The 14,126-nt window shown below is 45.3% G+C and overlaps 2 protein-coding genes across 4 annotated transcripts in view; one reads left to right on the top strand and one right to left on the bottom strand.

The window, feature by feature from the left end:
* Window positions 1-11,323, top strand: part of LOC120029204 (elongation factor G, mitochondrial) — a 16,816-nt gene extending 5,493 nt beyond the window's left edge. The window contains exons 2-18 of one of the 2 annotated variants that reach the window (XM_038974497.1): window positions 6-158; window positions 338-470; window positions 657-861; window positions 956-1,072; window positions 1,225-1,375; window positions 1,520-1,674; window positions 1,875-1,959; window positions 2,106-2,243; window positions 2,499-2,600; window positions 2,748-2,804; window positions 2,943-3,080; window positions 3,270-3,352; window positions 9,169-9,331; window positions 9,726-9,870; window positions 9,976-10,136; window positions 10,260-10,313; window positions 10,521-11,323. In XM_038974497.1, coding sequence (XP_038830425.1) covers window positions 6-158; window positions 338-470; window positions 657-861; window positions 956-1,072; window positions 1,225-1,375; window positions 1,520-1,674; window positions 1,875-1,959; window positions 2,106-2,243; window positions 2,499-2,600; window positions 2,748-2,804; window positions 2,943-3,080; window positions 3,270-3,352; window positions 9,169-9,331; window positions 9,726-9,870; window positions 9,976-10,136; window positions 10,260-10,313; window positions 10,521-10,658 — 2,178 coding nt within the window. In that variant the 3' untranslated portion in view covers window positions 10,659-11,323. The remainder of the gene's footprint in view (window positions 1-5; window positions 159-337; window positions 471-656; window positions 862-955; window positions 1,073-1,224; window positions 1,376-1,519; window positions 1,675-1,874; window positions 1,960-2,105; window positions 2,244-2,498; window positions 2,601-2,747; window positions 2,805-2,942; window positions 3,081-3,269; window positions 3,353-9,168; window positions 9,332-9,725; window positions 9,871-9,975; window positions 10,137-10,259; window positions 10,314-10,520) is intronic. The other variant, XM_038974496.1, reaches the window with a different exon arrangement.
* Window positions 6,047-14,126, bottom strand: LOC120029206 (latexin-like). 2 transcript variants are annotated; one of them, XM_038974499.1, is made up of 7 exons: window positions 13,861-14,126; window positions 8,437-8,601; window positions 8,104-8,163; window positions 7,689-7,863; window positions 7,404-7,540; window positions 7,032-7,094; window positions 6,047-6,945 (listed from the first exon to the last, which is right to left on the bottom strand). In XM_038974499.1, exons 1-7 carry the CDS (start codon window positions 14,011-14,013, stop codon window positions 6,826-6,828), a joined length of 873 nt encoding a protein of 290 aa, XP_038830427.1. In that variant the 5' UTR covers window positions 14,014-14,126; the 3' UTR covers window positions 6,047-6,825. The 2 variants fall into 2 exon arrangements, with proteins under 2 accessions (XP_038830427.1, XP_038830428.1); XM_038974500.1 differs by lacking the exon at window positions 13,861-14,126 and adding an exon at window positions 8,837-8,952.

Here is a 14,126-nt window from a genome sequence, read left to right as displayed (position 1 = left end):
TATAGGTGTTGATGAACAGTTGTCGGTCATGCTCCTCTGGTATCGTCCCCAATGAAAGAATCCGCAACATCGGAATCTCGGCGCACATCGACTCGGGGAAGACCACACTCACGGAGCGGGTCCTCTTCTACACAGGCAGGATAGCAGAGATCCATGAGGTGAGTTATTCACGATCATAATCTGGCTCTGATTTATTGCAGTAGCTAGTTGAAGTGTGTGTGTGTTTGCGCCTGCCTGCCTGCGTGTTTTAGAGAGAGACACAGGCAGACTAAAACAATTATGTGTTTTTATTTTTTTACATACTGTATACACACTGTGGTTCCCTCTAACTCTATAGGTAAAGGGAAAGGATGGTGTCGGGGCCACCATGGACTCGATGGAGCTGGAGAGGCAGAGAGGCATCACCATCCAGTCAGCTGCCACATACACCATCTATAAGGATTACAACATCAACATCATCGACACCCCAGGTATGGCGGTACCTGGCAGAAAGATTTGCGTTAGTGGCAACACAGATCTTATGACCAGGTTCTTTCTTTTTTGACGGATATACCATAGGTCACAGATCGATGCTAGTGTAGCCAACAGCTGTTAAATTTAGGATGTATTTGTGCTTTTAACTTTAACCCCAGTTTCCTCCTCTCTGTCCTGTCTAGGCCATGTGGACTTCACCATCGAGGTGGAGCGAGCCCTGCGTGTTTTGGACGGGGCGATCCTGGTCCTATGTGCAGTTGGAGGGGTCCAGTGCCAGACCCTGACCGTGAACAGACAGATGAAACGCTACAACGTTCCCTTCCTCACCTTCATCAACAAGCTGGACCGCATGGGAGCCAACCCCAACCGCGCCCTGCAGGCCATGAGGTCAGCAGATATACAGATACTGTGGAGTAGACGGATAGACTCATCTGGTTTTCCATGAGCTCTGTTCTGAGTCCGACGGTGTTCCCTCTTTCAGGACCAAGCTGAACCACAACGCAGCCTTTGTGAACATCCCCATCGGTCTGGAGGGGAACATGAAGGGCATCATAGATCTCGTAGAGGAGCGCAGCATGTACTTCGAGGGCCCATTCGGGTAAGAGAACGGAGAATGTGTGATAATGGCAGGCATTTAGAGATGACTTACATCTCAGACCTGAAACATTTCCATAGCTGGAAACCCTCTAACTGGAAGAAAAAAAAATATGAAAAAAAGACTAATCCTCCTGTCCTCTGTGGTTCCTGCAGACAGAATATTCGGTTAGATGAGATCCCGGCGGAGTTCCGTGTGGAGGCTGCAGACAGGAGACAGGAGCTGGTGGAGTGTGTGGCTAACGCTGACGAGACCCTGGGAGAGATGTTCCTGGAGGAGAGGATCCCCACCGTGCCAGAACTAAAGGTTTGTGTGTGTGTGTCTGTTCATTATGTCTTGGGACATTGCAACAAATGATGTAATTTGATCTTCCGCATCAGTCATATTTTCTGCTATGACCTGTGAACTCTGCCCCCTGGGCCCTGACCTCTCCCGTCTCTCCTACCACAGACAGCCATACGCAGGGCCACAGTGCAGCGGCTCTTCAGCCCGGTGCTGGTGGGAACTGCACTGAAGAACAAGGGGGTCCAGCCTCTATTGAACGCAGTGCTGGATTATCTGCCCAACCCCACAGAGATCAACAACTACGCCCTCTTCAACGATGAGTGAGTGTGACCTGGGTGCCTAGACAGTGACTCCATTCAATATGACACAGCCGTCTTTGAATGAATTGATATGCCAAAATCAGGTCAGAGCTCGGGGACAAACTTGAACAATGCATGCGTAGCTTGACGTTTTGTGCCATTGATCTATTGATGTCAATGGAAGATCTCACATTGTCCTTGTGTTGTTTCCTCTGTGTCAGGGAGTCCAGTGACAGTACTAAGATCCTGATGGATCCCACCAGAGATGCCTCGCAGCCGTTCGTTGGCCTGGCCTTCAAACTGGAGGTGAACACATCACAGCGCACAAACACTGTGTGGCAAACCATGTTCAACAAGTAATCTGGCACATTTACTGTATACACTTTATCTGTATGATAAACCATATAGGGATTGTGGACTTTCTCTCCTTTCTTCCCCTTACTCTGTTCTAGGCGGGTCGGTTTGGTCAGCTGACGTACGTGCGTGTGTACCAGGGCTGTCTGAAGAAGACCGAGTACATCATCAATACACGCACTGGCAAGAAGGTCCGTGTGCAGAGGCTAGTGCGTCTCCATGCCGACCAGATGGAGGTGAGACCCAGGAAGTGAATGTAAATCGAATAGACCAACGGTTTCAGTGCTGTGAAAAGCACAGCACTGTGATTGCTTAGAACGGTAATGTTCCGTATTTGTTTTTCCGTTTGTTTCTACCACACAGAACCTATGACCCAGATTCCCCTACCTGACTTATCCTAGTGATAACATCTCATGATTACAAACAACTTTATCTGTACATTTTTATAACCGAAACAATCTTAATTTGGTGTCGTCAAACTGTTTGGTCAGGATGTGGAGGAGGTGTATGCAGGGGACATCTGTGCCCTTTTTGGGATCGATTGTGCCAGCGGAGACACCTTCACCTCCCGGACCAGCGCCAACCTCTCCATGGTACATCCCTATGGCCATTCTCCAGACTAGATAAGCAACCATTCAGCACTCACTAATGTGTATTTAAAGATGCGATCTGTTGTGCACTGCATGTGTGTGCATAATGTTATGACCTTGGGCATCATTCAACATGTGTTTCCCCCACAGGAGTCCATCCACATTCCAGAGGCTGTCATCTCCATGTCTATGAAGCCGTCCAACAAGGTGGGCCCTCTCATATTCTATGTAGTATGAGGAGTCTAAATGACCATATAAGGCTTGATACTATTTCAGTAGAGTATATGAGCATGTATTATCAGTAATTAGCGTCGCTCTATAATAAACTCTCTTCCTGTGGATCAGAATGACATGGATAAGTTCTCTAAAGGCATCAACCGCTTCACCCGAGAAGACCCCACGTTCAGGGTCCACTTTGACACAGAAAGCAAGGAGACTATCATCTCTGGTATGGGAGAGCTGCACCTGGAGATCTACTCACAGGTACAAGTCTAGTGCTCGGGCTCTCCGGAGATCTGAAGATCCTTCTGTCCGCAGTGTTTTTGTTTCGTCCTGTTTTTACAGTGGCTTAAGTTGTCTTGGATGTATTAGACTTCCAAACATCTAGAATCTTTAATGGCATTTCAGTGCAGTAAATCAAGCTGACCTTACTTTCTCGCTGTCTTTCTGTAGAGGATGGAGAGGGAGTATAACTGCCCCTGTGCGATGGGAAAACCAAAGGTAGCCTTCAGGGAGAGCGTGACCAGTGCGGTACCGTAAGTACCACTCCTAACAGACACACAAGCGCCAACGATGTCCAAACGATCCACTCTCAGAAGCATTCAATTGTTTACAGTGATGGCTTTATTCAAGGCCGGTCCAGGACGTTCTGCTGCCAAGACAAAAATCTGCCCCACCCCCAATATGTTTGGTATTGGGTCAATTCTTTTCTCAGCTAAAAGTCGGAGGAACAGAACATAATAGCAGCCCAATTAATAGGCCTATGCTACAAATTAAACAATTTAACACATCTGGTTAGTAGGCGATATAATCAGTTCAATGTCAATAACATAGCCTAATATTTTCAATCTGATTACATTGACAAAATCGCCAATGCCCTGCACGTTCTGCCGCCCTAGGTGAGACACAAATAATTACATCTTAGACATCCTTATGAATCTAAGCATGGCACTTTCAAAGGTTACCCAGACAGAGGCTCTGCTGATGCAGAAAACTGTAAGCTTCAACTGCTTGCTACTCGTCCGTTGTATAACCCAACAATAGAAGTGCTTCCCTAAAAGCTGCCTGGGTTTAAACAAACATCTTCTCTTTTCAGAAAGAGACAGGCTCAATTAGTAGGGACAGAATAGCTAAGTCAATTCTTTTTTTATCTCCTCGACTATTATAGCCTGCAGTTTAGCTTCAGATTGTCATAGAGAAGAATCAATATATCCCCATAGGTAGCCTAGTGGTTAGAGCGTTGGGCCAGTAACTGAAAGGTTGCTGGATCGAATCCCCGAGCTGACAAGGTAAGAAAATCTGTCGTTCTGCCCCTGAACAAGGCAGTTAACTGTTCCCCGGTAGGCCGTCATTGTAAATAAGATTTTGTTATTAACTGACTTACCTAGTGAAATACAGGTTACATTTTTTTAAATTAAGTTAAATAAATATGCATCTTTCGCAGGCATTTTAAAGCTTGTTTGTAACAAAATGCATCACCGAGTTAAGCATTTTTATAGAACGCTTGATATAATCTGGATACGTTTTTTGTATTTATTTCAAAATATAAAGCAAACAATAGAGATCCTTTATGCCCTTTTCTTTAACAAAGGGTATGTGATAACCCCAGTCAATTGGAGCCTTGGTTTTAGTCAAACACACCAAGCCCTTCCCAGACACGGAGGTATTTAATCAGTGCATGCGACAGTATTGGAGTATTTGACCAACATCTATGGATAGGATAATTGTGTCTGTCAAACAGTTAGGCTTACCACTTATTTTTTGGAAGATGAAGAAATAAGCTCAAATTATCTCTGTAATTCTATGTTTATGCACATAAACATTTTTGGTGGCCGCAAATATAGGAGGTTCCTTACCAGGCAGAAGGGAATTTTACTTTAACCCCTGCATCAGAGAGTTACGTTGTCGCTATCACTATGCAACCTACTACCTATAGTAGGAAAACAAGTTTCTTATTAATAATATTCCACCTGTTATCACACATGGCATGACCCCATAATTGTTACAATTACAATTAAAATGACACTTATGAACCATATATTTTAATATTCCTGTAGAACTGTAAAACAGAGTAAGATCATTTGAGCTTTGGAAACAAGTGCTTTCATAAATGCATGGCAGGCCTCGTTTCGCTGGAGCAGTGTCAAATAAGCTTTATGTCAATGACCCAGCCTTCACGAATGTAGTTTATTTACATATCGAATTTGATTGTCCAACTTCAGCTTTTATTTATTTCGTCTCCACCTAGAGTGGCCTCTTTCCTTTGCTGTGGTGCTGCATTGCAGTCAGCGATGTGCTCTCTCGGTAGCTGTCCATGGTCCTGAAATCAAAGCATCTGAGTTTGCTTGAACACCAGCCTGATCTCCAGCTCCTTCCACCTCTGGACTGTCTAGGGGACTTCTCATGCGAGCTGAGGAGGTGGCACTGATTTTTCCAGTCCCCAGTTCCTTCCCTGACTAGAGCAGATTTGCACTCGTGTAAAAAAAAGTTGGCATCAAAAACAGAAGGCTGCATCGTTTTGCTTAGAATAGACAAGCCTTGGTCTCTCCCCGTTCGCCATCCTCCTATTGTAGTGGGCCACCGATACCTTTCGTTGCCCCTCATCTCTTGGGAAATTCCCCTCCTTATCCTGATGTGGCCCAGCCTGCACTAACATATCCCGTAAAGATCCATTCATATATTTTGGCCTCTCACCGGGATCTTTTATGTTTTTTGCCTAGGAGTCGGATTTAGCAGCAGCACCACCACTGTCGTCAGGGACAGGGAGCGACGAATCTGGGTCCAAGATAGTAGGGTCTTCGCCGGCATTGTTTGAAGGTGTGACCACCTGTTCTTGTCCAGCCAGAGAGCTGTCATCATCGGGGGAAGTGCATGGCTCGGACTCCTCCGGTTTGCCCTCTTCGCTGCTAGAATCAGCGAACGGGGGCTCATCGTTCTCGGCGAATGAATGGATTGTCCTCGTAGGCTTGTCATTCTCCACACTGATAAATTTCACCAGCGAATTTCTTTGGTTTAGAGTGCCACTTTTCTCATTTTTTTTTTCTTTATATTTGCTTCCTGATAGTTTGTCTCTTAGACATGGTAGCAAATTGTTTCAAATCTCTATAGATTACTTTTGGCTAAAATTATATCCACTAGTAGTAGCTAGCTAACATTAACAGGCTAGTTTAGGCTACTGCCTTAATCACTAATCGTCTTCGTCACACACAAACGTAAAAAAAATACAATCATTTATTTGGTAGATTAATTTTTATTAATGTTTCACAATTGGATAATCCCATATAAAACACACACATCACCATAGCTACGAAGGATAGTGGGAGTGAACTTCGGGAGAAGCGGGAATGGGGTAAGGGCGGGAACTGCAGCAATGCTATGAGCTGATGGCCGGGGTGCCGCGGGTGGTGAAGTAGCCAATCGGGTGCCGCGGGCGGTGTAGTAGCCAATCAGAGGCGACGGAGGGCGGGAACTGCAGCAACGCTATGAACTGATGGCTAGGGTGCCGCGGGCGGTGTAGTAGCCAATCAGAGGCGCCGGAGGGCGGGAACTGCAGCTACGTTATGAACTGATGGCCGGGGTGCCGCGGGCGGTGTAGTAGCCAATCAATTGTCAAAATGTCGCCTCAAATTCAAGTGCCGCCATAGGAGGCGGCCTAATCTTTCCTAATGGAAGGGCCGGCCCTGGCTTTATTGGACCCCTTCACTTCATCAATAGAGTATATTAACAGAAAAAGCTTATAACATGTTTGTAAATCTTACCAAGAGTCTTACAAGCTTACACCGTAAAAGCAGTGCATTCGCACTGTGCACGTGTGCCCTATCCTCTCCTCTGAAGCAGTAGTGGTGAAGGTAAACATTACTAAAGCTAAGACAAGTATGATGTGTAAAACAGCTTTTCAAAGCAGGTAGAAAGTGGCTTTTACCCTTCATTCAAGTCCTAAGAAAGATGTGCTATACTTTTCTTTGCAGCACTTGAATAAGGCTGAGGAGTATTTTGCCGTGTGTGTATCTCAGTTGGTGGTGTTTGGAGGAGCCTCACAGTCGTGGCACTTTGGCTGCAGCTCACTCTGCAGGACTTTAACACCCTGTTCTGGGGACCAGGTGACTAGCAGCTTCCAGTGGATGATCTCCTGCACACACGCAAGAATGTTCCTATATAATAATAAGCATGACGTCCGAGTTATGTTAAGACAGGTGGCAGAATGTTTTTAGTTACCTGGGAAATCATTTCATGCAGCAGGACATGGTAGTTGAACCTCAGCTGGTCCTTCTCAGTCTCCTGTTAAGGGACAAACAGAACCAGGAACCAAGTGTGAGAAGGATGGACAGAAAGGGTGGGGAGTTAGGGGTCAATTTGGAATTGGGCAGATGTCTCCATGGTTACACTGAGTTACTGTCCGACTACATTGCAGACGCATGCCAGATCATACCACGCCTGGATAGGTATTTAACATATCAGCTAACCACATGGTATAGCAATCTGATGCCCGACTGCACAGTCGATGGCGTGGCACGTAACCACTGGTTGACGCAATGCAACGCCTGCGTATCTAGTCGGGCGGGAACTCGACCTCTCTTGGCTGCTCACCAGCTGTGTGAAGTTGGCCACCTGGGCCATGTTGTAAAGCGTGCTCTCATTGGACTCCCTCAGCATGATGAAACTAGAGGCCACACCCCCAAGGTGCCAGAAGGGCTTCATGTTGGGCTCCATGTGACCGTAGCTGTCTGTCAAAGAGACCACAAACACATAATGGTCAGAAAGACCACAAATGGACCACAGTCTGAACAAAAATTGCCATTTCAGTGGTTGTCATGTTTGGACATTATGCCAAGGCTGACTGAGTTGTGTGTGTATTTGTGGCTTTATACCTACCTGGTATATCGGTTCCTGACACCATGTTATTGCTGGCTCTGTGTTGCTGGTAGAAGGCCTCTTCCTGAGCCGTGGTGTTGCTTTGAAGCAATCCCTCACACGAGGCCTGGACCTGGGGAGCACTCTGTCCCTCTCCCCCTGGAAAGAGGAGCTCTGCAGAGCACTGCCCCGAAACCTTTTTATAGGTGAGGGGTTGAGGTGGGGAGGACAAAATGAAGAATAGGAAAGGAATGGTGTTGCAGTATTTTAGGAGAAGAGAGGAAGATACAGGAGAGGGAAAATAGGTTGTCTATCTAACACAGGCATATTTATCACGGTGGCAGTGTAGCAATAGTTACAGAACACACCATGTATTTATTCAGTGCTGTTATCTGTGCAATAGTGAGTCACTCAGAGAATGTGAGTCAGATCTTACGTTACTGATAGTTTCCTGCATGGTAAGCTCCAGTTGATACTTCCTCATCTCTGCCACATCCTGACAGCCAAGGAGAGAGAGAGAGAGAGCAGAAGTGAACCACTTAATTAAAACAGTCATCAAAATAAGCCCTATAATCAATAGGAAACCTTAAGGCACATAAATATGATATACCCAAGTCTGTTAATGTGCCGGCTGTTGATAACTGACTTTTTATCCGCACTGACCTCCCATATCCATCCCTTTCTTCAAGGATCCTTCCTTGCTTTGTAATATTAACTGCCCCCCCCCCCAACTCCTCAAAGTATGCTGATCCTCCATTTCCACTCTTACCTCTGCGCTGCCGCTGTGTACTTTGCTGAGAAATATCCACCTGTAGGGTGAGCCGTAGCGGGTGTTCAGGTAGTGTTGGACCACCGTGGCTGCCCGGCGGGCAGGGTAGTGACTTGGGTTCAGCACGCCAGTCGTCATCACTTCCTCCACCACCACCTCCCTCACCTAAGCCACACCGGAGAGTAGAGAGGGGAATGAGAGCGAACAGGAGGAATGAGAGAGAGCAAGGAGGGTTGGGACAGTGTCTGCTCTGATGGGACTTTAACCTCTGTGGGTGCAGGAAGTCTTGTCCTGCCCTAGTTCTAGATAAGGAGACGACCGAGGGGGAGAATATAGAGAAACATAGTGAGTAAGGGGAGGGTAGAAAGTGTCAGAGGAAGAGGGAGGAAACTGTTCTTGCCTGTGCCTGGAAAGTCCGAGACTCCCTGCCTGTTTAGAGGCTGTTGCTGGCAGATACTCAGACCGCTGAAAGAGCAGCCACACGCAGGGGTAGAAACTTCCTGCTTCCTCCCAAGCCAGGAATTCAGTTAGGACCGCCCATTTTTAAAGAGACAGGCCACACATTTCCCCCCTCTCTCTACTATAACATAAAAGCATGGCAAATGACCATACAGCTACTTTGTTTGTAAGTATTGATTGTTTGGGCAACTATAGCAGTTATTTACCTAGCAATGCTTTAATGAAAATCCTCTGAATTAATTACTGATTTTGACTATGTGCTTGTCTCTGCAGGTTTGACTTCACCCATAAGAAGCAGTCTGGTGGTTCTGGGCAGTACGGTAAAGTGATAGGAGTTCTGGAACCTCTGGACCAAGAGAACTACACAAAAGTGGAGTTTGAAGACCAGACTGTCGGAACCAACATCCCCAAACAGTTTGTGCCGGCTGTTGAGAAGGTATGCATGTCTGAAAATCACCTAGGCCCTTGAGTAAGTGTAATTCTGAGGGGGGGAAAATATATATATATTTTTTAAATCCTGTTGCTTTATTCAGGTAGAAATTATAGTAGAACTCTTATCTCATACCCCAAGGGTGGGCAAACTTTTTGGCTCAAGGGCCACATCGGGATTTCGAAATTGAGGGCTGCACATATTAGATTAGTTTGTCAAAATCAATGTGTGCTACAAGAATTGCACACAGTTGAAAATATATAGATCCATTATCCTTTCTAAACTTTTTAATTTTTTTACTCAAACCTCCCGTGGGCTGGATTGAACGGGCCTGCATGCCATAGTTTGCCCACCGCTGTCAGTCATTCTCCATCTCCTCACTCATCACTCTGTCCTGCAGGGATTCAGAGAGGCCTGTGAGAAAGGCCCTCTGACTGGTCACAAGATCTCAGGTGTCAAGTTCCTATTGGAAGACGGAGCGAATCACATGGTGGACTCGAATGAGATCTCCTTCATCCGTGCAGGGGAAGGTGCTCTTAAACAAGGTGGGTGTCAACCAACCAGAATACACGCCTGTTGTTCTCCCTCTATACTTGTTCCATGCTTCTCAGCTTTTTGACAAACCTACTGAATGTCTCCTCTCTCGGTAGCCATGGAGAAGGCTAACGTTGCCGTGCTGGAGCCAATCATGTCAGTAGAAATTGTGGCGCCCGATGAGTTCCAAGGGACAGTCATCGCCGGGGTCAACCGTCGCCATGGCGTCATCAGTGGGCAGGATGGGGCGGAGGGCTACTTTACGCTGTATGCTGATGTGAGTTCAGCTCTGTCCTACTCATACTTCCTATGCCTTTTTTCTTTCTGCAAAGACAGGATAGGTTAAACGTCTGTCCAGTCACTGTGTATTTGATGGTTAATCTCCATTTCCTCTCCCCAGATTCCACTGAATGACATGTTTGGTTATGCCACAGAGCTCCGGTCCTGTACAGAGGTAAGGCACTGGCTGCTCTAGTCGGATGTCAAGACGTCAATTAGTCATAAAAAATAAAGGATATGCCATACATTTTCAATGATATTGAGTTTGTATTTCCATTCCCCCCCGCCCCGCCCCCCCCCAGTTAATTTCTTTGGACCAAAGTAATTAGTCTATAATCCTTTCTGGAGAACTGATGTGTGGGTATATGTGTGTTGTGTCCAGGGGAAAGGAGAGTACACCATGGATTACAGCAGATACCAGCCCTGTCTGCCTGGCACTCAGGAGGAGCTCATCAACAAATACCTGGAGTCAACAGGACAGCTGCCTGCCAAGAAGGAGAAGGGGAAGTGGAAGAACTGAGCGTGGACCACACACACACAATCACTGAATTGTAAACACATTGCAGTACTGCAATGGAATGCTTGACAAACACAAACCGCGCTCAACCAACTGTAAACATACTGGGCCCTGCCTTACCAAGGTGGGTGTTTTATATCGTATGTTCATTCAAAATGCTACAAATGGTCAGACAGATGACCAAGTGAATTCCCTTGATTCACCCTCGTTTTCCGTCATACTCTCATCCTAAAGTATCTATTTTATTGCGGAGTTTATTTCCATTCGGCCTCTGCTCTCCAGCAAACAGTCTTGTCCCACAGCCAAGCAGTTATTATGAAGACTTGAGGCGAGCTCAAAGTTTGGACTTCAACTTGAGCATGTATATTACCTGGTTTTGTACTATGTACAGCATGTTGTTATAATGATGATGATGATTAAATAAGATTGATCTAATACAGTGGTTCCCAAAGTTTTTATAGTCCCATACACCTTCAAACATTCAACCTCCAGCTGCATACCCCCTCTAGCACCAGCGTCAGCGCACTCTCAAATGTTGTTTTTTTTGCCATCATTGTAAGCCTGCCACACAAACACTATACGATACATGTATTATTAAACATAAGAATGAGTGTGAGTTGTCACAACCTGGCATGTGAGAAATAGCTCTTATAGGACCAGGGCACAAATAATCAATAATTTTGCTATCTTAAATAAAACTTTATTGTTCATCGAAAATTGTGAATAACTCATCACAGGTTAATGAGAAGGGTGTGCTTGAAAGGAAGCACATAACTCTGCAATGTTGGGTTGTATTGGAGAGTGTCTCAGTCTTAAATCATTTCCCACACACAGTCTGTGTCTGTATTTAGTTCTCATACTAGTGAGGGCCGAGAATCCACTCTCACATAGGTACGTGGTTGCAAAGGGCATCAGCGTCTTAACAGCGCGATTTGCCAAGGCAGGATACTCTGAGCGCAGCCCAATCCAGAAATCTGGCAGTGGCTTCTGATTTAAATGACATTTTCACAGAACCAGAACCGCTTGTTGCAATTTCAATGAGGCTCTCTTGTTCAGATATCGGTAACTGGACTGGAGGCAGGGCATGAAAGGCATAACGAATCCAGTTGTTTGTGTCATCCGTTACAGGAAAGTACCTGCGTAATTGCGCACCCAACACACTCAGGTGCTTCGCTATATCACAGTTGACATCATCTGTAAGCTTGAGTTCATTTGCACACAAAAAAATCATGCAATGATGGAAATACCTGTGTTGTCCTTGTTAATGCAGACTGAGAAGAGCTCCAACTTCTTAATCATAGCCTCAATTTTGTCCCCCACATTGATTATAGTTGCAGAAAGTCCCTGTAATCCTAGATTCAGATCATTCAGGTGAGAAAAAACATCACCCAGATAGGCCAGTCGTGTGAGAAACTCGCCATCATGCAAGTGGTCAGACAAGTGAAAATCATGGTCAGTAAAGAAAACTATAAGCTCCTCTCAATTCAAAAAACTTGCCCATATCATTGCATAGTGCAGAAAATACACGAGTTCAGGGACCTTGCTTTAAAAGTGAACCATTTTCACTGTAGTGTCCAGAACGTTTTTAAAGCTGTCAGGCATTCCTTTGGCAGCAAGAGCCTCTAGGTGGATGCTGCAGTGTACCCAAGTGGCTTCGGGAGCAACCGCTTGTACACGCGTTACCACTCCACTATGTCTCCCTGTTGTGGCTTTTGCGCCATCAGTAGATACCAACACATCTTGACCACCAAAGTCCATTTGATGTCACAAAGCTGTCCAGTACTTTAAAAAATATCCTCTCCTGGTTTCCAGAAGAGCTGTAATGCATAGAATTCACTGGCTTTTATGCGAAGCAGTAATTGTTTCAAAACATCTCCTGCCATGTCACTGATGCGTCGTGAAACGGTGTTGTTTGATGAAGGCATTGTCTTAATAGTTTTTTGGGCCTTTCCCCCAGCATTATCCCAGCCATATCCGCGGCAGCAGGAAGAATGAAGTTCTCCACAATAGTATGGGGCTTGCCTGTCCTAGCCACTCGGTAGCTCACCATATAAAACGCTTCTAGCCTCTTCTTATTAATGGTATTTGTTGCTTTTATACACCTCTTACTACCCGAAAGTCATCTTAATTCTCGCTCAAAAAACTCCTGTGGCTTATTTTTTCAAATGGGCATGTTTTGTTTCTAAATGTCTGCGCAAGAGAAGGTTTCATCGAGTTGTGAGATAGTACTTTTGCACATATAACACACTGTGGCTGAGCAAAGGCAATACTCCCAATATAAGTGAACCCCAAATCAATGTAGTTCTCATCATATTTGCGCCTCTTCGATGGTCCAACATCCCTGTCTGTTGTTCGGTGCTTTCACGGGTAAGGGGGCAGTAGCTCTTCGGCTGCATCAGATTCACAACTGTCAGTGTCCATGCTAGCTGGGCTAACAACAAATGTAGAATTACTGATGCTCGCATTGGTTGTGCTCGTGGAAGCAGAACAACTTGTGTAGTACTGCTGGTAGTAGCTGCTATGTGTGTCTATGGACGCGGGCCTTACTTTTTTTTTAACCATTTATCAATTTTCGCGCAAACGGAATGAGCAACAGCTACGTTTGGCTACATACGGAGCGTTAGTGGAATTCCTGCGAGAGAGTAACGGTAATGTGATTGGATGTTAATTATTTGACTAGGCTTCCTGTATTTGACATTGTGTTGTTATTTCGCTGAACACTAGATGGTTTAATTTTATTTTTGGCAGTGAAACGAGGCTACTCAGGTGAGGGGGGAGGGTTATTCACCCAAATGTGTAGCCCCGTTGGAAAAAAATAAACGGACTGTTTGAAAATGTGAGGATTTTTTTTTTTAACGAAAATAAAAAAATATGTATTTTATTTTTAATATGTGAATCACATTTTTTATCTAATACAACCGTTTCACCAGGGTGTCATTGTTCCTTAATTTACTTAGCAGATGGTTGTGTGGTTGATGTTAGAATTTTGTTGCCTGAATTTGATATAATCTGGATGACAGGAAAGCACAACTTGGTTGTGAAATACCTAATATGTATCACAACAAGAAGCTGGACAAGGTTAAGTCAAAGCAGTATTTTCATGCAAAACAAACTGGAAACTCATTCTGCATGTTATGTAGGCCTATACTGAATACTGATGTGCCTCCTCTGAGTAGTGGATTCTAGGGGTTTGTAGCTCACTCACCTCTGTAGTTGTCTGTGTGTCCTCGCTCAGAGGAACACTGTTTGGGTGTTGATCAGACCCCACTGGTGGTCCTGACCCAGTTCTGACAGTCACTGTCGAGTTCCCATGGACCAGGGTCGGAACAACCAGAAGGATAAGCAGCGTCCAGTCCATACTCCACACTGTAAGATCTGAAAACTAATGCCAGAGAGGATTGAGGAGTCCTCCTAAGGAATGCAAACTGATCCAGTTCAGGGTTATGCAAGAGGAAGGATATGGAGTGAAAG

This window comes from Salvelinus namaycush, chromosome 34 (genome assembly GCF_016432855.1).
Source record: "Salvelinus namaycush isolate Seneca chromosome 34, SaNama_1.0, whole genome shotgun sequence".
Lineage (NCBI taxonomy): Eukaryota > Metazoa > Chordata > Actinopteri > Salmoniformes > Salmonidae > Salvelinus > Salvelinus namaycush.
This window is presented reverse-complemented; position numbering and strand designations above follow the sequence as displayed.